Genomic DNA, 21,170 nt, shown 5'->3' with positions numbered 1-21,170 from the left:
AGAGGTTGTTTGGGTTGTTGTTTTTTAAAGTCTGTTTTCCTGTGGCTGCCCCCCCATTTTGTACTGGCAGCATCAGTGCAGCCGTGCCCTGCACCCCAAATCCCTCAGTCCCACAGAGCTCCCGGGGCTGGGGAGGATGCAGGATACTGGCACCAGCCCCGGTGCCACCGCTGTGACAAACAGCGTTGGTGGTCGGACACTGCACTGGCACAACAGAGCCCGGAAAACATTTTTATGAATTTTCACCCATTAAATGCATCTTTGAAAACTGCCTTTCATCGGCTCCCAAGCAGAAATAATGAGCTAAAAATGAGCTCAGCAGCTGCGGCGCAGCCAGGGGAGCTGTGCCTCATCCTCCTGCCTTCTCCGCCCGGCGCTCCGGCTGCACACCAGGAGAGGTGATGTGATCCTGCCCGCCCCGGGATGCTCCTGGAAGCGTGGGATATAACTGTGCATCGCCTGCAGGGAGGGATGGCAGCATTTGCAGGAGAATGCGGTGCCAGCAGTGCCACCCTGCCAAGCCCCGGGGTGGCTGCGCTGCCTCCGGCCCCTCTCAGCCTGGCATCTGGAGACACCACAACTCCTCTTTTTTCATCTCAAAAGCGCGGATAAAGTCCCGGGGCTATGCAATGAATCGAGGGATCTCAGCCAGACACCGCATGTGAAACATCCCTCGGGGATTCACAGCCAGAGGGACGGGAATGACCCAAAAGCTGCACTCGCTGCCATGTGGCTCCCAGATCACATAATTTGGGTACAAATTGGGACTTTGCTATAAATTCATTTTTGCCTAAGTTGGTTTCCTTTTTTTTTTTTCCACTCCACAAAAAAAACCCATATTCCATGTCAAGAGCTGGATGTTGGGAGCCAGTGACATTCCCTGTGTCTTGCTCACAGGACCAGAAAGGGCCATCCTACAAGCACCCATCTGCAACCCACAAGGCAACATCTTTAAGACCATGTGTGACCCGGGGGCCAGGGTGACATTCCTGAGGCCAGACCAGGGCTGGCTGCAATGGAACAGCAGGGAACAAACAGGTTTGTCTGGATCAGATACTAAAGCAGATGACAACTACTTACATCTTTATCACACTTGATACCTTGAGAACTGCCAGTGTCTCTTACAAGCATTAAATATTTAATTAGTCTTGGTCTGCCTTTTATGCCAGGATGTCATTTCACTAACTTTACTGCTGTTAGTGTGATTCTTATAATTTATTTCCACTCAAATTCATTTAAACCCTCCCTCTTCCTCCTTCATATTACAGCATAGATGAGCATTTTCTTTAACATCCACATAAAGAGGTTGCTCATTGCAATCTGTATTTGCCTTTTAAACCCATTCTCCAAATCCATTCACACTTATAAAATAGAAGGAGGGTGCTTCAACTTCTCCATATTTTAGGGAAACCTTGACAAGGCCGCCCTGTCTCTTGCTCACTCTGCCTGGAAATCGGAGTACAGGGCTTACCACAAAATCCTGCAATGGGTTTAGGGTTGGAAGGGATCTTAAAGATATCCAGTTCCAACTCCCTGCATGGACAGAGCCACCTTCCACTAGACCAGCTGGCTCCCAGCTTCATCCAGCCTGGCCTGAAACAGGGATGGGGCATCCACAGCTTCTCTGGGCAACCTGTGCCAGTGCCCCACCATGCCCACAGCAAACAATTCCTTCCTAAGTAAAGAATTTCTTCCTTCCTTTTCACAAATAAATGCAAAATTGCCATGTGATGCAAAGCAGCAAGAGCACAGGGAAGGTAATGATCTCATCACAGGCTCTGGGGATACATAGCCAGAGCAGCAGGAAAAGAACTCTGTGCCCCACTTCTTTATCCTCCTGGGATTTATGGGCAGAAAAATAAGAAAAACCTTCCCATGATGGGAATACCTTGAAAGTCTGAGCAGAGGTTGGTCCCAGTGGACCAACCTGGTAGACCTCCAGATGTCCTGTTCCACCTAAGATATTCTAAGTAGAGAAACTTGTAAATGTCATTTTTCTTTTAAATGAAAAAGGATTTGCTGGTCCTCCTTGTGATCAGTCAGCTCAGTAAGGGCTTTGTAATGCAATCCCATCTAACCCAAACCATTTTATCTGTGCAAAGTACAGCTACACCAGCACTGGTGCCTTCCCATAGGGTGGATCCAACCGGGAAGGCAGTGATCCCTCCCCTCCTGGGGACACCACCCATTCCCAGCAGGGACAAGGGGTCCAGTCGCTGAGCTCCTGCCTTCAGGAATGCAATTCTCAAATGATCAACTCAGTAAGGATCAAGCCAAGAGCTTCCAGATGAGAGGAATCCAGGAAAGCTCCAAATACTGCCCCAAATTAACCCCATCCCTCTCCTGCACTGCAGGTGAGACCACTGAGGATGTGCCAGCCCTTCCAAAAGTTAAGTGTTGGACACCACACATGGAAAAACTCATATGAACCCTGGAACCAGGATGGGAAGGGGGTCCCCATCACCCCCCGGGATGGGAAGGGGGTCCCCATCACCCCTCGGGATGGGAAGGGGGTCCCCATCACCCCTCGGGATGGGAAGGGGGTCCCCATCACCCCCGGGGCTCCGGCGCCGTCCCCGCAGCGCCCTCGGCCAGGGCCTGTCCCGGCTCGCCCCGGCACGGCCGCGGAACAAAGCCCGGCGGGAGGAATGAGCCGGCGAGGAATGAGCAGGCGTTCGAGGGTGTAAAAGCCGTTTCTTTTGTTTAGTTGTTTGCTTCACTTAAATAGAAGTTGACGCAAGTGATTCCCCAAGGGAAATGTCACTCTGCCATGACCCAGAAGGGTTTAGAGTGTCCTGGCTCGTGGTTTGGGCACGGGAAAACGCTCAGAGCTGTGTGTGCCAACCCCAGCAGTGCCTTTCCCGGGCAGCACCGTGTCAGGAGCCTCCAGGATTGCATCGCAGAGGAAAAGATGTCACCAGCCACCAAGGCAGGGCTGAGCCTCCTTGCACCCAGCTGGGTCTTCATCCAGCGAGCATCACCTCTCCTCCTCCCTCACCGCTTTGGACTCCACTCAAACATCTTCCCAGGGTGATAACATCCTTGGCAGTTTCCCAGCAGGTTTTGTCCAGAATCAGCCCCCCAGGAGGGCACATCTCACTGGGGACAGTGCCATCACCAGCAGCTCCACAAGCCGATGATGCAAGAGAAGTGGGGGACACCCAGGTCCTCACAAGGCTCAACACACCACGAACCTTGAGCAAATGTCGCACACGTGCAGGGGAAGCAATCCCTCAAGGTTTAACCTTTTTCCACTGGACAGGACCCAGTGAAAAAAGCCCAAAAGCCAATGGGAAAAGCTTGGAGAGATGGAGGGCTGAAGGCAGGGCGTTGAGAGCAGCTGGGGAAGCCCCAGAGGTGCACGGGCTCCCAGTATCCACGGGAAAGGCGGGAGCCAGGAACACCCTGATGCAACCACAGAAATATTTCCCTTGCTCTCCAGCCTGCACAGGGCTGCCCCGGGGAAAGGGCTCAGGGGGAAAGGATGGATGCTCCAGTGGAGCCACATTGCGCCCATGGGCCAAATGCCTCCAGCATCACGGGGATGAGCTCACATAACCGGGATGCTGGGGAAGGAGGGAGGGGTAACAGATGCTCCAGCAGGGAAGGGACACAGCAAAACCCCAGACCAGGAGCTGACGTTAGGCTGATGCAACTTGGGAGAGTGGGAAGTTCAATCAAGATATTCTCTGCCTGCAGAGGGGTAAACACTGAAAAGCCCTTTGGGTTGCACAACCACCTTCGCCCAGCCCTGTGATAGACGCAATTGAACAATACAATGTGATTTTCCCCTTGGTGGGACGGGAGCTGAGTACGCAGGTAGGAGACTGAGGGTGCGATGTGAGGGGTTGTCCCCCACGGGAGGTCACAGACACGGGTGCAGGAGACAATGTGCCCAATTCAGCCTCCCCCCAAAAAAATTGTTTATGCAGCACCCCGTGACTTTAATTATAGTTAAAAGCAGGGTTGCGATATAAAGCAAGGTTATAATTTGTAGTCCGGGAGACACCTTGGGCAGGAGGACAACCTGAAGTGTCACCCAGCCAAAAAAGCGCCGGGCAGCGCCATGGCAATAAACTCTGGAACAAACTCCGAGGACACCAGCCTGCATCTGGGATTGCAGAGGATGAAGAAATTGAAAGGAAAATGAGCTGCTGTGCGGAAAATCTCTTTTAAGACACCAGTGTTCTGCGGGGGTTTGAAAGCAAAAGTTCTCTGTGTTCCCAAGATCTCCGATAAAAACCCGGGCCAGAGAGTCCAAAGTTTGCTAAACCCACAAATACAACTTTCCGGGGTGGGAGGAACTTGTGCAACCCCCCAGCGGTGCGGGGCGAGGGCACCTCGAGGAGGGGCGTCCAGCCGGGGGGAGCCCGCCCCCGGGCCAGAGCGCTCCGACAGCATCCCCGCACCGGCCCCGTTCCCATCCCGACCGCTCCGGGGGCTCATCGCCCGCTCCCGGGACACCCGGCATCGCCTCGGAGACCGGGCAGCTCGGCGAGACCTCCGCCAGCTGGGAGATCTCGGGGTCCGCTCCCGCTCCTGGGATCCTGCCCCCGTCCCGGGAGTGCCGGCAGTTCCGCGGGACCCCCGCCGCCTCCCCGGTCCCGGGACCATCGTCGGCTTCCCGGTACCGGGAGTCCCAGTGCGACACCCCGGGCAGCTCCCCGGCGCCGAGCTCCCCACGCCGGGATCTGCCGCAGGCTCCCAGTGCCGGAATCCCCGGCAGTTTCCCGAGACCGCTCCGCCTTTCCGATCCCGGGACCCTCGGTAGCTTCCCGGAACCCTCGGCTCCTCTCCGGCTGCGGGACCCCCGGCAGCTCCCGATCCCCCGCAGGCTCTCGGTGCCGGAACCCCCGGCAGCTCCCCGGTGCGACCCCCCGGCCCCGCATGCCCCGCATCCCCCGCTCCCGGTGCCCCGGCACCTGCCCGCTCCCGGAGCCCCCGGCCCCGCCGCCCCTTACCTGCCCCAGGCTGATGTAGCCGTAGGCGGCGGCGAGGCGGGCGGCCTCGGCGGGGCCCCCCCGCACCCGCACGGCCCAGTGGTTGGTGTAGACGGTGCGGGCGGGCTCGGCGGCGGCCCCGCGCCCGGGCAGCGCCAGCGGCAGCGCCAGGGCCAGCAGGCAGAGGCGGGCGGGCGGCGGGGCGGCCGCGCTCCCCGCGCCGGGGCCGGCGGCGGGCATGGTGCGGGGCCGGGCCGGGCTGGGCGGAGCGGGGCGCTGCGCCTTTTAACCGGCCCCGCAGCCCGCGGGGGCGGGGGGATGCTCGGGGGGGGCGGGGAGGGCCCGGGAGAGCGGGCGGACGGGGCGGCCCCCGGCGCTGCCCCCCCGCGTCCCCCCGCCCGCCGCCGGGCAGCCCCGCTGCGTGCCCGCCGCTGCTCCCGGAACCCCCCGCGCACCTCTGCGGCCCCCGCCCGACCCCGGGCAGCTCCCCGGACCGGCTCTGTCCCTTCCCCGCGCACCTCCGGACAACTCCCTGTGCCCCCCGGCACTGCCCCTGCGCGTTCGGCGCTGGTCCCCCAGCAGACCCCCTGAGTCCCTCCGGGTGCCGCGGTGCTGCTCCGCGGAACCCCCCCTGCCTTTCCCCGCATGTGACCGGGCAATCCCCTGTACCCGCTGCATCCTCCCCTGCGCGCCCCGGTGCTGCTCCGTGAACAACCACCTGCATCCCTCCGCATCCCTCTGCATGCCCCAGCACTGCCCCCCGGGTTTCCCCCTGCGCCCCACTTCATCGTCCTTTGTGCTCCCGATTCCCCGGGGCACCTCCCCTCCTTCCCCCGCAGGCAGCCCCCATGCATGCTCCCAACTCTGCTCCTCAGGTAACCCATGGCACCCTTCAGAGAGAACCCCCGCATCGCCCCCGCATCCCCCTGCATGCCCCGGCACTGCATCTTCTTTTGTGCATCTGCATTCCCCCCGGGCAGCCCTCCATGCATCCTCCCAGATCTGCTCTGCAGGTACCCCCTGAACCCCGCAGAGAGACTCCCCACATTGCCCCTGCATTCCCTCAGCCGTCCCCCCATCGTGCATTCCCTGCCTCCATTCCCCACGTAGCATCCCCCCTGGGCAGCCAGTCTGAGCCCCTTCCCCTCTGTCTCCCTGGAATGCTTGGCACTGCCCACATCTCCCCCACCCCGTTCTCCCTGCATCCCCCCAGGCATCTCCCTCACCTCCCTGTACAACCCCCACGGGCACATCCCACTGCACCTCCCCTGCATCTCTCCAGCACTGCCCCCACACCCCTGGCATCCCCCCTGCACCCCCAGGCGAACCCCAGACGGGTGGGGAGGGTTTTGGGACAGGACTCGGGATAAACCTGGACACCCGTAGGGCACCACCATGAGCCACAGGCTGGGGCAGACAGGCTGGAGTGCTGACTGTGCCTCCCACGGATGCCATTAGGGAACAGCAGGGACTTCGAGGGATATCAGAAACTGGGCTTTGTTTGGGGAAGGTGGTGGCGCACACAAAGGCCGGCTCAGGAGCAGCCCGGGGATGCTCTGCTCCACAGGCCTCCCTGCCAGTGCGGGCCCAGGCTGGCAGGGAGCTGCCCAAAATTAAAGGATGTTTCAGTGGCATTGCATCCACTCACATCACACCAGAGCTTCACCTGAATCATATCCGAGCTTCAGAAACGTGCCCGGGGCTCCCAGGGCCCTGGCAATGACCAGCTGCTCAAGCCAGGATGGTCTCAGATTCCCGGAGTAGGTGCTGTCTGTTTTCCAGACCCTGACCAGATTTGGGGCCCCACACCCCATCTCTCTGAATGCAAACACCTTCCTGAGCCCCAAACAGATTTGCAAAACCTACCTGGGTGTGCAGGTGTGAGGGGGCATCCAAGGAGCAGTAAGTACAACCCATCTCTGGAGCTGGAGAGGAAAATCACAGTCTGGTGCCACCCACTCGTACCAGCCCTGCCACTGCGCAGGTGAGCTAGTGAGAGTCTGAGGAAATAGGGAAGTACTCCCAGCTCAGCCGTGAGATTAATCCAAGGGAAATTTATAGGGAGCCTGTTCTGCATCAGACAGGGCCAGAATGCTCTGGCAGCTCCTGCACTGGGCTGGCTTTGACCCATTTGCAGGCAGCAAATACGTGGAGGGGCCAGATGGAGGTGAGTCCCTGTGCCACAGGCAGGCTTATCCCGGGAAATTACAAATATTAGCAAAATGGGGATTGGGAGGGTTTCTGTGTGCAAACAGTGCTGTACTGGCATTAGCGATGTGACAATTTGTTGCCACAATTTGCAGGCACTGGGGAGTTTGGTGACTCTCACCATAAGATGTTGCTCACTGAAATCACTGTGGGTTATCACTGCAGGGACACTGGAGCCTCCAGGGCTCCCCACCCCACAGGTCCTCACAGCACCCTGGGCAGAAATGATGGGTTTTGTGTGACCATTCCTTCTGATTATGCAGTGAAGGATGGTTTCCATTAGCACCAGCACATTGCAAATCCAATCCTCACTTCCCATCCGGTTTATGGGCTTTTCCTCAAGTTTCCCATTGATTAAGGTGTGTGAGATGGATGAGCAGTGCTGGCGGGTGCTGGGTGTGCTACATGTGTGATGCACATCCAGAGAGATGCAGGGGGCAAAGCCAGAGGAGAGGTGGGAATAGATGAAAGAAAACCCCTTCGTTTCAAAACATCCACCTCCCTCTGCTGGGGAAGGTCTGAGGGATGTCGGCAGGGGATGCAAAGTAGGGGCAAAGTATCTCCACAGGGAGCAGAGGAGGGCGAATGAGCTCTGGTAGCAGCAGGGAGGGTTTAGGTTGTGGCAGTGGGAAAAGCTTTCTGAAGCTTTTCAGAAGAGTGAAGATAGGAAAAAGGTTGCCTTTGTGGGATTGTGTGTGCAAAACCTCATTGTGTCTCTGCTAGGTGATAAAAAAATGGGCAAATCCCAGGAGAATCAGGCTGAATCCACGTCTGGGAGTGCTCTGCAGCCCACTGCAATGCTCATCAGTGATCATCATGGCCATCAAATCCTAGCTACAAGCTACATCACAGACCTTCCATCCCAAGGCCATTCACCACGGCTCCCGATGTATCTGCCTGGGGAATAGTTACTGGTGCCCGTAAAGCCCTGTGCCCAGCTCAGGCTGCAGCATCATGTGAGCTGGGTGAGAGCCTTGCCCAGACACTGACTGCAATGTAGGGACCCTGGTTTTGCTGCTCCCTGGTCCCTGCAGTGCTCCTGACCCGTCTCCCACTGACATAATTTTGAAATTCAGAGTGGCAATTTTCCCAGATGAACCGAAGGGATTTCCAGGGGTGTCAGGAAAGACAGACTTTGGCCCCATGTGCTTTGCAGTGGATGTAGACTAAGGCAGAGGCTCTGGTCAACTCTTTTCCTGGGATTATTTGAAAACCTGGAGAATTACAGTGAGCCGCCAACAATACAATAAATTTTGTGAGCTGAGAGGTTAAACAGAAGCTGCTGTAAAAGAAGCATGGAAAGGGGCACTGCTGAACCAGTAACATTTAAACTCTCCTGAATAAAATTCGTAATAACCCTGGCATTTTATATCTGTCCATGAATTACAGTTAAAATCCCACCACGTCCCACGCACGCTCGTTGCTCTGTACGGCAATAAGATTACAGCGAAGAGCTGGACGAGCAGGGAAGAATGTAATTTAAATGCTGCTCCTTTGAAAACCAAGCCCTTCTTTTTAAGGCACGTTCAGAAAAGGAAAGTACAAATAATGCACCCAGAAGGTGCTATTTTTTCCAGGGGTGGGATGGCAGGGCTGGCACTGAGCTGCCTGCCCTGGGCAGCAGGATTGTCACCCTGTTCCTGCCTGCGGAGGAGGGACAGGACAGTGGGAGCTGTGCCTCTGCCTGCTCCAGTGCAAGGAGTTAAGCAAACAAAAGCCGTTTTGCAAACACCCACGGTTCAGAGGTGTCCCTGGGATGCCAGAACAGGGAAGCCACTTGGCTTGGAGCCATCGGCCAGCCTTGCTGGCAGGAGCTGCCCGGTGAAAGCCCCGGCCACAGGAGCCGGGGTTTTATCCTGTGCGTGATGAGAGCCTGTCGACATGGAGATTACAGCACAAATCAGGTTAAAACCCATTTATCTGACCCAAGCAGAGCCCGTGTGCTGGGATGTGAGTGAGTGGGGCCATTGCCGTGCCGATGGCTGCGAACTTGTCCGGGTCTGCCGGAGAGCCGGGCAAAGCCCGTCCATGCAGCTGTGCACGGTGGGTAATCCAGGGCGAGCAATAATTAAACCAGCACACCTGGAAATAGCTCTTTCTGTAGCTCCCAGGCTTAACCAAATGAATGAAATTTGCGCTGGCGTAATTAAAGCGATGCGGTTCAGGATCTCGTCTGCAGCGGGGAGTTACTGCAGCTTGACTCTTCACTCTCCGTGACAGCCACGTGGAAGAACCCCCAGCTCCAGCCCCTGCACGGCGGCTCCAGTGCTGACTTCTCACCATCAGGGTGCCCATTAACACCAGCCCATTAACAACAGTTCATTAACACCAGCCTTCAAACCTGTCCAGCAGCACAATGCCTCCAGCGTCCTCCGGCAGCTGCCCCGGCTCACTCCAGCGCACAGCAGAGATGGCAAAACACCAGGCTCTCGGCTGCAGTCCCTGCTCCCCTCCAGGGACTTGTAAATCTGCAGGAGACATCAGTATTCTTCCATTTTAACTATGTTAAACCACGACACATTTATATTCACTCATCTCAAACAGTCTCTTTTTTTTTTATTCTCTGCTTGCCCTTTTAGGTGTTAAAATAACCCCAGACTCGCTAGTGGCCAGATGGTTTTGGGGATATTAATGGTAAAATCCTGCACACAAGTGAGCTGCCAGTGAAACTTGCCAGTGGAAAATAAGATTTGGAGCCTCCATGGAGCTTCATCCCCACGGCTGATGTGTCACAGCAGCACATGGCTCTGGCAATGCCACCACGGCTGTCAGCATGCAGCAGCCACCAGCTTTCAGCTGGGAAAGCCCTGGGTGAATTCCCAGGAGATTCATGCTCACTGGAAAAATCCTGTCCCTTCCTTTTTCCTTCCCTTTCTAAATCTGGATTAAGCTTTCAGTCTGAAGAGGTGACATCAAATGTGACGGAGAGGAAGGAGGGGATGAGGTGGAGCAAGGCCCAAGGAGGTGTGGACAAGTGGCAGCTCTGTGTTGGTGCCCAGCCCCGGTCACAACACTGCAGGTACAGAGAAATTAATTTCTAAATTCTTGAAACACCCATTTTATAAATCTCTGACCTCTGGCAGCTCTCATTAAAAAATGGGTAAATTTACAGGGGAAGAAGCTCTCTGGCCAGGGTGGAAGGGCTCAGAAGCACAGGGATCCCCAAGGAGGATGTGCCAATGGTTTTCTGCCATCCAGCACCTCTTCCAAGCACTGAAGGCAGCAGCCAAAGGGATTTAAATTGGGGATTAGAGAGGCTGCCTGGCTGCAGTGATACACTCGGGGTACAGAGCATCCCCAGAGCCAGAGGTTTTAGCTGTAATTAGACCAACATCTGTCCAGCCATGGCCGAGGCTTGCGCAGTCTCCGTGTTGCTTCAGGCTGGGCTGGAGATTTCCCGCAGGCTCCTCCTGCTCTGCTTTTCTGCAATTTCACAGATATCAGATATTTTTTTCCATCTGATGAGTTCTTCCTCTCCAGAAAGATTAAATCTTGATTGTCTGGTACTGTGGTAGCAGGTAAGAAGATTTCCCTACCTAGTTCAAATGCCATCCTAGTAAAAATGCTAGTAATAAAAAATAAAAGAGAAAGGGCCCATTATGGACTCAGGCCTGAAAAAAATATCCAAAAGATGGATCCTGAAGTTTAGAAACAATTGAAGCTCAATGGCCAAAGGGTTCTCTGTGGACTGCTGGGCCCAGCATACACATTCATAGGGGGGAAAATCAATCAAAGATAATTGACTGCGTGCTGGTCTCAAACTAAAATGGAACAAACCCAAGCCTTTTCACCCATCTCAAATGGGTTTGGGGATTATTGTTATTTTGGAAGTTGGGGAAGGAAGGAAATGCCCAAGTGAGGGGTGGTAGAATGGGGAGATGCTTCACCTGGAGAGGGTGCTGGGACAGGGAGGGGACCACAGGATGTGGCACCCATCCCACTTGTGAAGCAGTAGCTCTCCTGGTTGTTTCCACCATCCCACTTCATCTGAGAGCACTGTACCAGGGAGAAGGATCAGAGTCAAGAGGGTGCTGGTAACAAACTAAGCTGAGCCAACCCCACCCCTGGAAGAGCAGGTCTTGGAAAATCCGGTTACACTGGTGCCACGTGGGGGACGTGTTGTCACCGTGCAGGGGGAGGCTATTTCAGGTTCCCCCAAAGGAAGCACACTGTTGCTGTTGGAATGATGGCTCCAGGGCTGGATTTGGGATCAAAAGCTGAACCCCTAGAAGGGGCTGGGGGTCACCAGGAAGGGACAGCTGCTGCCTGCTCTCTATGGTGGCTTTGTCAGATCAAACACAACTTTTGTATTTCGCCCACAGGAGGGGTGATGTACCAAGGACTTGGCTGTGACTGGCACAGGATGAGCCTTCCCACTGCATTTTCACTTCCCAGCAAACCCCACTGCACTGGAGCAAGCACCAGCAGCAGAAACACAAGAGCAGAGCAATGAGCCTGGGGGTGGAGAGATGCAAAGATCAAACCAGCAGTGATTTCAAAATAAAATCCAAGAGCCCAGGGAAAACGCGGTGTGTCCTTGCCGAGGCTATCATTTATGCCAATTAAAAAAAAAAAAACCAAACTGGCATGGCACGAAGGAGAGCTGCGTGGTATTTCCTGAAAAGGGTGTGGGGAGCATCCTTGGAAAGCCTGCCCTGCACAATGTGCTTGCTGTTTCCAGAAAAATAAAGTTTGCTGTGACCCACCTGTCCCTGAAAAGCAGCTATTTAGGGCTGGAACATGGTCAGCCCGGAGTCAGTGGCTGGGTCTGTCCTGACTGCAGAGCAGCTGGCACCTTTGCCAGGATTTGGGGTTTGGCATTTACCTGCAGCTTTTTAATTGATGCAAAATGTCTTAGAAAAAAATTCAGGAGAGCTGCCCAAGCACCAAGTGCTCACAACTGAAGGTCTTTCCTCCACAGCTTTTGGCTGGTGGCCATTAACCCCCATACCAGCCCTCAGAGTGTGACAGAACAGGACAGGAGGGGTTTTCTCCTTTGCCACCTTCAGATTTTGGGAGTATTTTGACTCAGCTATGAATCTGGGGGGTTTAGAGCAGTAGTTTTGGAGTTTGCCAGAGAGACAGCTGTGGGAGTGATGGGTGAGAGCAGCCCCGTGGGCCAGTGGAGGGGCTCTGCTGGCAAAGGACAGGAGGGTCCCCATTGGGAAGGGACAGCTTTTTGTGGAGAAGGGAGTTTCCCATGGGTTTGTGTCCCCTCATCCCCTGGCAAGCTGGGACAAAGACTCACTCCCCACCCCAGTGGCAGAGCATGCTTGGGGCTCACCAAGGGCATTTCTGAAGGTTTTGGCAGCATAGCAAGACTTGCCAAAGCCTAATCTCCAAGTGAGCTTACCTTTGGCGTGGAATTTCAATGGTGGAGCGTGGAAAACAAACATCAACCCACAGTTTGGATGGGTTTTCTTTTGTCTGAGCCCTGCTCAGAAGCTGCAGGCAGGCAGTGTTTGGGTGACCAGACTGGATCCAGCGTTCTCTGGGCAGCCACGACGCTGAAAGAGAAGCAGCTCCACCTTAGGGCAGGCGCTGGTGCTGGAGCAGAGCCGACCTCGACACCAATTCAACCATCAGCCATCGCCCATCAGCCATCACCATCATCTGTGCCAGGGACTGGCAACATCTCCTTCAGCCCCCAGCCAGGCTTCGAGCAAACACCAAGGTCTCAATTCTTGGGATCAGTTTGGGGCTGAAAAATTAGAGATTCCCTTAGTCACACTGAAAAAAAAAAAAATCCCCTCTAATGTTTATTTTCTTCCCTAATGAGGTTGGGGGTTAAAAAAGCTGTTTTCAGCAAATCCCCCTTTGCATCCTGCACCCTGAGACCCACAGTGGGTGGAAATCCCACACAGAGCAAAACTCCACAAACATAATAACTCATCCTTGGTTGAAAAATAACTTTAAAAAAAATAAGCAAGACAAAGCAGGGTTCTATGGAGCCCTGGACATATCTGGATTAGTCCTATAAAAATCAGCTGTTGTGGCATATCGGCTTCCCTGCAGGAGACAGCAGGAGAAATGTTAACCTGGTCTTGATTTGAAAGCTGCTTATTAGTCCTCATCAAGCATAATTATGCTTCAAAGCCAAATGAGATGTCCAACTGAATTCTGAACACACGTTAATGTTTTTAAATGTGAAAAAAACCAACAAAACCGTATTTATTGAATCCCAGCCAGGCTCCAAATGATAAAATAGATGCTGCTAATGGCTCTGGGAAGGGAGGGCTGGAGCTTCACTGCAGCTTTGCCAATTAAATGGTTATTACTGACCAATTAGTCAGGAATCAACCCTGCTTTTAGTGATATCTGATTAAGTGCGTCCTGCAGATCAGCCTCAGTTGTTAACCAGGGGAAGAAACACCTTCTCCCCATCTGCCCCCCCAGATACTCAGACTGGGCAGGGTTTGTGCCCACCCTGCTCATGAAAAATCCCTTTTTCTTCCAGCACTACCACTGTCCTGGGGAAAATACATCTCAAGGACCCACCTAGGCACGGCAAAACCTTTCAGAGCCAGGAAGGAAATGGGAAGGAAATGAAGGAAAAGGGGAAAATTAACCACACGCAGAGGGTGGCTTCTCCCCCTGCAGCTCACAGGTTGCTGCTGCCCGGCACATGCTGAGCCATGCCCATTCACAGGCTTTTCCAAATATTATCCCAATATTTTCTTTCAGTTCCCAGATAAATGGGCCTCTTCAGAAGGCTTTAAGCCCGCTCTGTTCCAACATTTTCTTTAAAGCAGCAGAGGAAACCTTTGAGTTGTGCCAAGCTGCTGAATCCTGCTTTCAGGGCTGAGCTGCAAGGGGTTTTCCAACAAAAAATAGGGGCAGTGTTGGGCTTTTTCCTTGTTTCATCAGGAAATATGAAGGAGGCCACATCACCCCTTAATCTTCCTTTCTTCCTGCCTCCTCTCCTACCCTGCAGTCCTTGTTTCCTGTGCTTTCCTGTGTCTTCAGAAATTTCTGAGCATATTCCCAGATTTCCAGGAGCATCCCCCTGCAGAGCATCCTCCCTCTAAATACTCCTGAGCCATGGGGAAACTCCAGGGGACCTTGGTATCTCCTGTAGGACAGGGACAGCAAGGCCACAGCACCCAAGGAAGCTGGGGAAAGTGCCTATGCAACAGCCAGGGAGGGTGGAGCCAGACAAAAGATAGGAAAGCATGAAAAAAAGAGCAAAATTTCAGAAAATGTCAGCGCAAAGAGCCCCTTCCTTCCAGGGACTGGGTGCAGCAACATGTAGAGGGTCCATCCAACCAAAACTATACTGGGTGAGTGTGCTGCAAGCCCAGGGAAGCTGGTGTGGTTGAGCAGAGGATGACTGCTCACCTCCTTGTTCCAGGTGATAAGATAGCTCTGGATGCCCTGGCTGGCTTAGACAGCACCTGGGCAGAAGGAACAGCCCTTGGCCACAGGAACAGGGCTGGTAAGGATCTGTATGTAGATCTGAAGTGAAACAGGGTGAAGGAGAGGAAGGAAAATCTAAAGACGTGGTGGCTCTGGGAGTCTCTGATGGGCTGGAGGGGGAGAACACCTGGTACAAAGGGGCACTGCTCAAGGCATTTCCTGGCTTCTTACTCTGCCCTACACATCTACAACTGGTGCTTACAGGGTGTGGAGGGGGCAAGGGAGGTGATGCTCCCCAGGCACTGAGATTTGTGGGGTCCATGGCCACGTGTCCTTGGGAAATGCCACTAAGAACTCCAAAGCTGCGATGTGCAGGAGCATCCCCAAAGTGATACCCCAAGGGGTCCAGCCCTGCCGATGGGACAAGCCCAGAGACTGGGGATGGAATGTGGCCCTTTCCCTCGTCCCCAGACGGGTTCCTCCTCCTGGAAAGGGGGAATCCCGTTTTCCCGGGCCACAGGATGGGGCATGAGGAGGCCAGCAGCCCCAGCAGACGTGGGATCCATTGTGGCCTCTGCCTGTCCCCATCCTCTGGAGCAGCGCAAAGGCTGCATCAGCTCATTTCCTCCCACCGTTCCTTTACCCCGGAGCCTCCCTCGGGGCCGGGGCACGAAGATTCCCCGCAGGGCCGTGCCACGGGTGTCCGGGAGCAGCCGGGGCGGGCAGGAGCAGCCGCGGAGCCCGGGGAGCCCGGGGAGCCCAGGACTGCCCGCGGCCGGTGCGCCGGGCCGGCACTAGGTGGGGATGGCACCACGCCGCGGGGAGGAGGAAGGGCGGGAGGAAGGGCAGCGCCGGGCCGGGCTGGGCCGGGCTGGGGCTGGGCTGGGCTGGGCTGGGCTGGGCTGGGCTGGGCTGGGCTGGGGCTGCCCGGGGAGCGGCGGGGCTCGGGCTGCGGGAAATGCCGGGATGGGCTGAGAGGGGCTACAGGGAAAGGCGGAGGGGAGGGATGGGCAGGGATGCGGGCGGCACGGCTGCGATGATGCTGGGGACAGAGTGGCGGGGATGTTGGAGGCTGCAAGGACCCGGTACCACATCAGGCGTTATTGCCAGGGCTGTGGCTGTCTGTCTGTCTGAGGTCTGAGCCCTTCTCTTCACCCCACTCAGGCTCATAACGGTTTTTACTGACATTAATTACATTTTGAAATTTTAGAAAGGAAGTATTTCCCACATGTTCTCAGTCAGACATTCTTCTGCACCCCACAGCTTGTTCCATCCAGGCTCTGTGCTGAGGTGGGACACTGGCACAGCTGAGAGCTGGGAGTTGGTCACCAAGCTTTGGAAAGGCTGGGAGGTGGCACAGCGCTGGGAGAGGGATGTAAAGTGCCTGTGGTCTCACTGCAGGGCTAAAGAGGGATGGATCCATGTCAGGAGGAAAACTCCATCACAGGGAGTGTTTCACACTGGTGCTGGGCCATGCAGTACCTCCAGAACCTGGCTGGGACACAGCAGGCCAATGCAATAACCCTGCACATGAAAGGGTTTACTTGCTGTAAATCTTGGCAGGATTCACTTGGTCCAGTCCTGCCTCATGAGTCACCACTAAAACCAGGGCACAGGGTAAATCTCACCCCCTCCCTGTCACACCAAGGCTCAGCTCATTTCCACAGCCACTGCACAAGGCATCTTCAGGGAAAGCATCACCCTGAAGTCCTGATCCAAGAGACAGGATTTTTCCAGCCTCCTCCGGCAGGGACCCAAGCAGGAATTTGGCCATTAGCATCTGCAGGGAAACTCGAGGTGAGAAGTAACTGTTGATACACGTTTTTACACCAAATTCTGAGGAGCTGGTCTCACCACCGGATTAGGTGCATAGACCACAGACATGGTCAAGTTGTTTAATTCTTGTTTCCTCTCTTCTCAACAAAAAAGGCCAACAAACCAGCCCAATCCTGCAGCATGTCTGTCAAAACCCATGTTCACCACAGAAATGGTGGCTCAGAATGAGCCACTGAGGCCTGTACCCTCAAATTAGGGGACAAAGGAAGTCAGCACCACTGGGACAGGAGCATAAATCAGAATATTGATTTAAATGTAACTGTTGATTTGACCCCTTCTGCTGCCGCTCTGTGTTCCTCACATGCTCATCTAAATAAGAGAGAACATTATTTCAGACAAACTCCATGGTTGCTTGCTTTGCAAGCCATCAGGCCCCAAAATTCATGAGCCCCTTTGTGCTCAGGAGCCAGGCAGGGTGGCAGGTAGGGATCAGAATCAGGATGGCCCAGGACAGCCCTGAGAGCAAGAGTGCACAAAGCAGGATCTTATTACCAGGGGTCATCAGTGCTACAGGTACCAGATTACACTTCTCTGAGGGTTTGTTTCTTGTCACAGCAAACAAAATCAGGTTCTGAGCACATGATCATATCAATATATAATATTTTTATATATCCCAGCAGCTCCAGGAGGACCTCAATGCTGCATTGCATACAGGAAAGCTGGTGGCTGCAGTGCACCCAGAGGTGCTGCCTTACCTTAAACTCACCCAGAAAAATCCCTCCAGAACCTCTGGGGCTGCAGCTTCACCTTCTCAAAGTGGCATGCACACAGCAGAGGTGTTTTGGAGAGCTCCCATGCTTAGACAGGGAAGGGAGGCAGTGGGAGGTCAGGACTGTGGAGCAGGAAGTGATCCCCCCCAAACTCAGCCCAGTTTGAAAGCCTGGCAAGCACTAACACTAACAAACAGTCAGTGTGTTTATATCCCACCTTCCTGCCTGAGAGCAGGGGTTATTTTTGGCATATTTTGTCATTGGTGGAGATGTCAGTGAAGGCCAGGAACACTGCAGAGCTGTTGGGAAAGCCCAGAGGCAACTGCCCCAGGCACAGGATGATGAGCTGAGGGATGTGGGAAGCTGCTCCAAACCATTCACACAGGGATTGGGTTTTGCCTGCAGGATGTGGGGCACAGGTCTGACTTCAAAACACCTGAGGACTAAGAACAGCATGGACTGTCCTATTCCAGCCCTATTTCAGCCCCATACTGCTCCCATTCACTCTGTGCAGCAACGTCATCCTGAGCCCTCACCCACCAGATGCTTCACTCCTTCCCACCTGTCCTGCCTGTGCACAAACCATGGCCATCAGCTGGGCACCACTAGTGATGTTCTGCCATCATCAGTCTCCTCTTCCAGCCTGCACTCACTGTCTTTCATCAGGGCTTACTGCTCCTGCTGAATTAAAATAGAAAGGAAGAGAGCACAAAGCAGCATTGCTCATTGCCCACTTGCCACAGGGCTTGGCCACATTCCTTCCACTCACTGCTGGTTTTAAGATCATTTAAACCACTCACCTCCCCAATTTTCTCCCAGCAAGTGACCTCCTCACCTACAGTTTTGGATCTGCTTTTTCCCTCCTGTGAGCACCAGACGTCCTCTGCAGCCAGGACTGATTTTCCTGACAAAACCAGCAAGATCAGCAGGGAGAGCACACGAGTTCCTGTGGTGCTTGCAGGCTGATGGCTTTGGCAGATAGCTGGGTCTTCTCTTCCACACATATAACTAAAATAGGGAGCATGAGTAGCTGGAAAGCCCAGGTTTGATTTGGGCAGAAGCTTGGACTGGTATCAACCAAGAGGAAAACAGGTAAAACCAGGATTTTGGCAGGTCAGCAGTTACTGGCCAAACCTCAGACCAGGTGTGATAACCTCCACTGCCCCAGTGCAGCAGGGAATGTGGCTGGAAGCACCATCCTTTCACATGGCTAATCCATAAAACACAAGATTGAAGTCCAGAAAGCTGGTGAATAGGTGAAGAGAGACCTTCTTCCATGCCAGCTCCAGATGTGTGGTCTCCCATCTCCTTCAGCCTTTGCTGCTGCTAACTCCCCATGTATCACCCGAGGATTTGGCCATCCCCACACTTCTTGTTTAGCACAGGTAGTCTGGAGGACTGAGAACTGATTTAGTCCCACAACCATGGTGCAGTTTGAGAAGATGCCACAGGCTCTACTTGGCATCAAGAGCCTGAATTGAGCCCTATCTTTGCACACCCATTCAGATCCAACACTTTCTCTGGACCTCTTTGTTTTAGCCCCAACCTAACAGATGAAATTAAGAACATCCCCATTAATTCCCCATGCACATGAAGGGGTTGAGGATTTCTCCTCCAGCTCAGGACCCCTGTGGCCTCACTGAGCCCAGCACTGGCTTTCAGTCTCACAGGCATGTTCACCTCCTCCCTCCCCAGTGCAGAGCAGATAACAGGGCAATTCCCCTAATGAGTCTCTGTCTGTCCGGCCCTGCTCAAAGCAATTAACAAAGCCAGGCACTAATGAACTTGGCTTCAGAGCACCCTGGAGATGGGTTATTGCCATTTGAAGTGGAGGAAAACCAAGGCGAGAGCAGGTGGAGTGGCTGACCCTGGTCACGAGGTGCCTTGGTTGGATACAGGAGACAGAGCTCCCTGCCTGGAGCAGGGAAAGGATGGCAGGTAGACACGAGGGCGACCACAGCTCTCTCATGTGGTGTCTGTGGCTGGAGAGACTGGTTTGTCCACGTTTGGGAGGGCAGGAGGGACTCCCCACCCACCCCTGTCCTGTCTCATCCCTGAGTGGCTTTGGGGAAGCTGCGTCTCTGCAGCCAGAGCTCCTGACACCCGCCTTGGTGGAACTCCCCTACATCCTGTGCCCCAAGTTTTGCAAGACCCCAAATGCAGCCATTGAGGCACAGAGCAGCGGGAGTCATGGGTCCACTTGCAAAGAAACTTCCTCAATTCATGACTCACCATCCCACCCTCCCTGGTGTCACTCGTGACTCCGTTTCACTTTGCTGCAGCAGCATTTCACCATCTCTTATCAATGCAGAAGACACAGGGCAGCCTGTCCTGGCTGCAGACATGTGCCCAACACCTCTCCCTGAAGCATTTTTGTAGCAACCTCCCTGTTGTTGTGAACTGAACATCCTCTTGTAAACGACAGGTTCCCCTGCAATGCTGGAGGGGGTCAGAGTGGGTGTCTCCAGGTCTGCCTGCAAGGGTGAGGATAGCTGATAAATCACAGGGATGTGGCCTCTGCACCACATGCTCTCACAGCACACACGTCCTCACATGCACGTTGACGGCATGCTAAAAATATTCTTCACTTTTTGACCGATTAAAATTTTCCAGGAGAGTTGGAACCACAGCCCCCACCCTATCTGTACAGCCAGAGGCTTCCCCTCACCTCCCCCAGCCCTGCCAGGAAAACAGAAAATACTGAACAACAGTTCCAGTAATTTGGGGGGTTTTAGTTCCTTTAAAAGCCTGGCTAAAATATAATATTTTTTCAATAGTTTATTTTGTGATGTCTGGCACCATTCTGGAGCTAAACTTGGCACGCTGTCTTACTCTCTTACACCCACTGAGAAGGCTGTGGGTGAGCTGGGATGATCCCACTTCCCACCCAAAATCCCATTTTGATGGCTCAGGAAATTAAACAAAGAAAATATGTTTTAAAACCAGCTCCCACCTGGTGTTAGGCAGCAGAGAGCTAAGGCTGGCTTGGTGACAGCTCTGAATGCTGATGGCCAGTCACGATTTTCTTGACTTCTTTCAGAGGTGCCTGTTGTGCCAGGTAAAGAAGGAACCTGAAGGATGCTGTCAAACCCCTGGCCACTGGCCAGGCCCCTCTGTGCCATCACTGGTGCTTGTGGCAGCATTTTCTTTGCCTAATTTGGCTCTTGGCCATGGAGGAGGAGCAGGGGAGGCACAGAAGGTGTTTATACAACATGGGGATTGTCTTGGCGAGACCACAGCCTTTGCCAAACTGAGCTGAGCTGATAGGAAGGAGATGTCATCAGCGTGTTTTGGCCAATTATCACTAATAATTATTTGTTACAAGCTTCAGTCTTGGCTCAGCCTCTGATGCTCTTGTAGCCCTGTGAAACTGGAGCAAACAGCAGGGTCCTGCCCCAAAATCCTGCAGGTGAAAGGAGAAGGAGGGCAAGTGCAGTGCTTGGGCAATGCCCTGACCGTGGTGGTCAGCACAATGCATCCTCCCTCATGGTGTTCTCTCCCTGCTCACACCAGCTACAACCAGTTAGACCCTGTTTGTCCTCCCTTGGCTTTTCTGAGTGTGTTTGGTGCCTCAGCCTCTTGTCAAAACCCAGATTCATCACAGCACAGCTATTAGCTGCTCCCTCCCATGTGAGATGTCTTTCTGCTGACACGGCAATCATTCTCCTGTCAACGTGCCTTGACAGTACCAGGATTTCTCATTTCAAGTCCTGGTGTGTCCCAGGGTGATTCCCAGCTCCTCCATTAACCCCTGGCCCTGCAGGATGGGGATAGCCTGCCCTGATGGATGCTCTGCTATCCCTCCCACCCCTGTTTGGCAGAAGCTGCCTCCTGTTTTTCCTCTCAGCACTTGCCATACCTATGCAGAAGAGCATTTAACCTGGAGGTAGAGGGTGTCAGACTTTTATTCTTCTTTCTTTCTTATTTTCTATGCTGAGAACAATGGAGGCAAGGTTTGCAGAGGGAGGTAATATCTTTTTTTAGACTGCCTGAAATAATTAGAAGAAAAACCAGGCAGGCTGTTGGGTACATGAGCCCTCCAGCAGGCCTGAAATAGCTGCAGAAGTCTGCAAAGCTCAATACCAGTGGAGAACAATAGCTCTAAGCATGACTAGTGTTA

General features: G+C 54.1%; 2 protein-coding genes across 2 annotated transcripts in view; one reads left to right on the top strand and one right to left on the bottom strand.

The window, feature by feature from the left end:
- PCSK6 (proprotein convertase subtilisin/kexin type 6) overlaps nt 1-5,179 on the bottom strand; it is a 32,358-nt gene extending 27,179 nt beyond the window's left edge. Inside the window, exon 1 of the mRNA XM_059482357.1 lies at nt 4,962-5,179. The gene's annotated coding sequence lies outside the window, so the exon portion shown is untranslated. The remainder of the gene's footprint in view (nt 1-4,961) is intronic.
- Nucleotides 137-15,302, top strand: LOC132079658 (basic proline-rich protein-like). Its single transcript, XM_059482404.1, has 10 exons — nt 137-191; nt 898-1,038; nt 2,583-2,683; nt 4,302-5,126; nt 5,242-5,541; nt 5,780-5,815; nt 6,154-6,277; nt 7,078-7,107; nt 14,500-14,583; nt 15,025-15,302. The coding sequence occupies exons 1-10, from the start codon at nt 137-139 to the stop codon at nt 15,300-15,302; spliced, it is 1,974 nt and encodes a 657-aa protein (XP_059338387.1).
- Nucleotides 15,303-21,170: the final 5,868 nt, after the last annotated feature.

The sequence above is a fragment of the Ammospiza nelsoni genome, chromosome 14, assembly GCF_027579445.1.
Source record: "Ammospiza nelsoni isolate bAmmNel1 chromosome 14, bAmmNel1.pri, whole genome shotgun sequence".
Lineage (NCBI taxonomy): Eukaryota > Metazoa > Chordata > Aves > Passeriformes > Passerellidae > Ammospiza > Ammospiza nelsoni.
The sequence above is the reverse complement of the archived record's forward strand: the minus strand, read 5'-3'. Positions and strand labels throughout refer to the sequence as shown.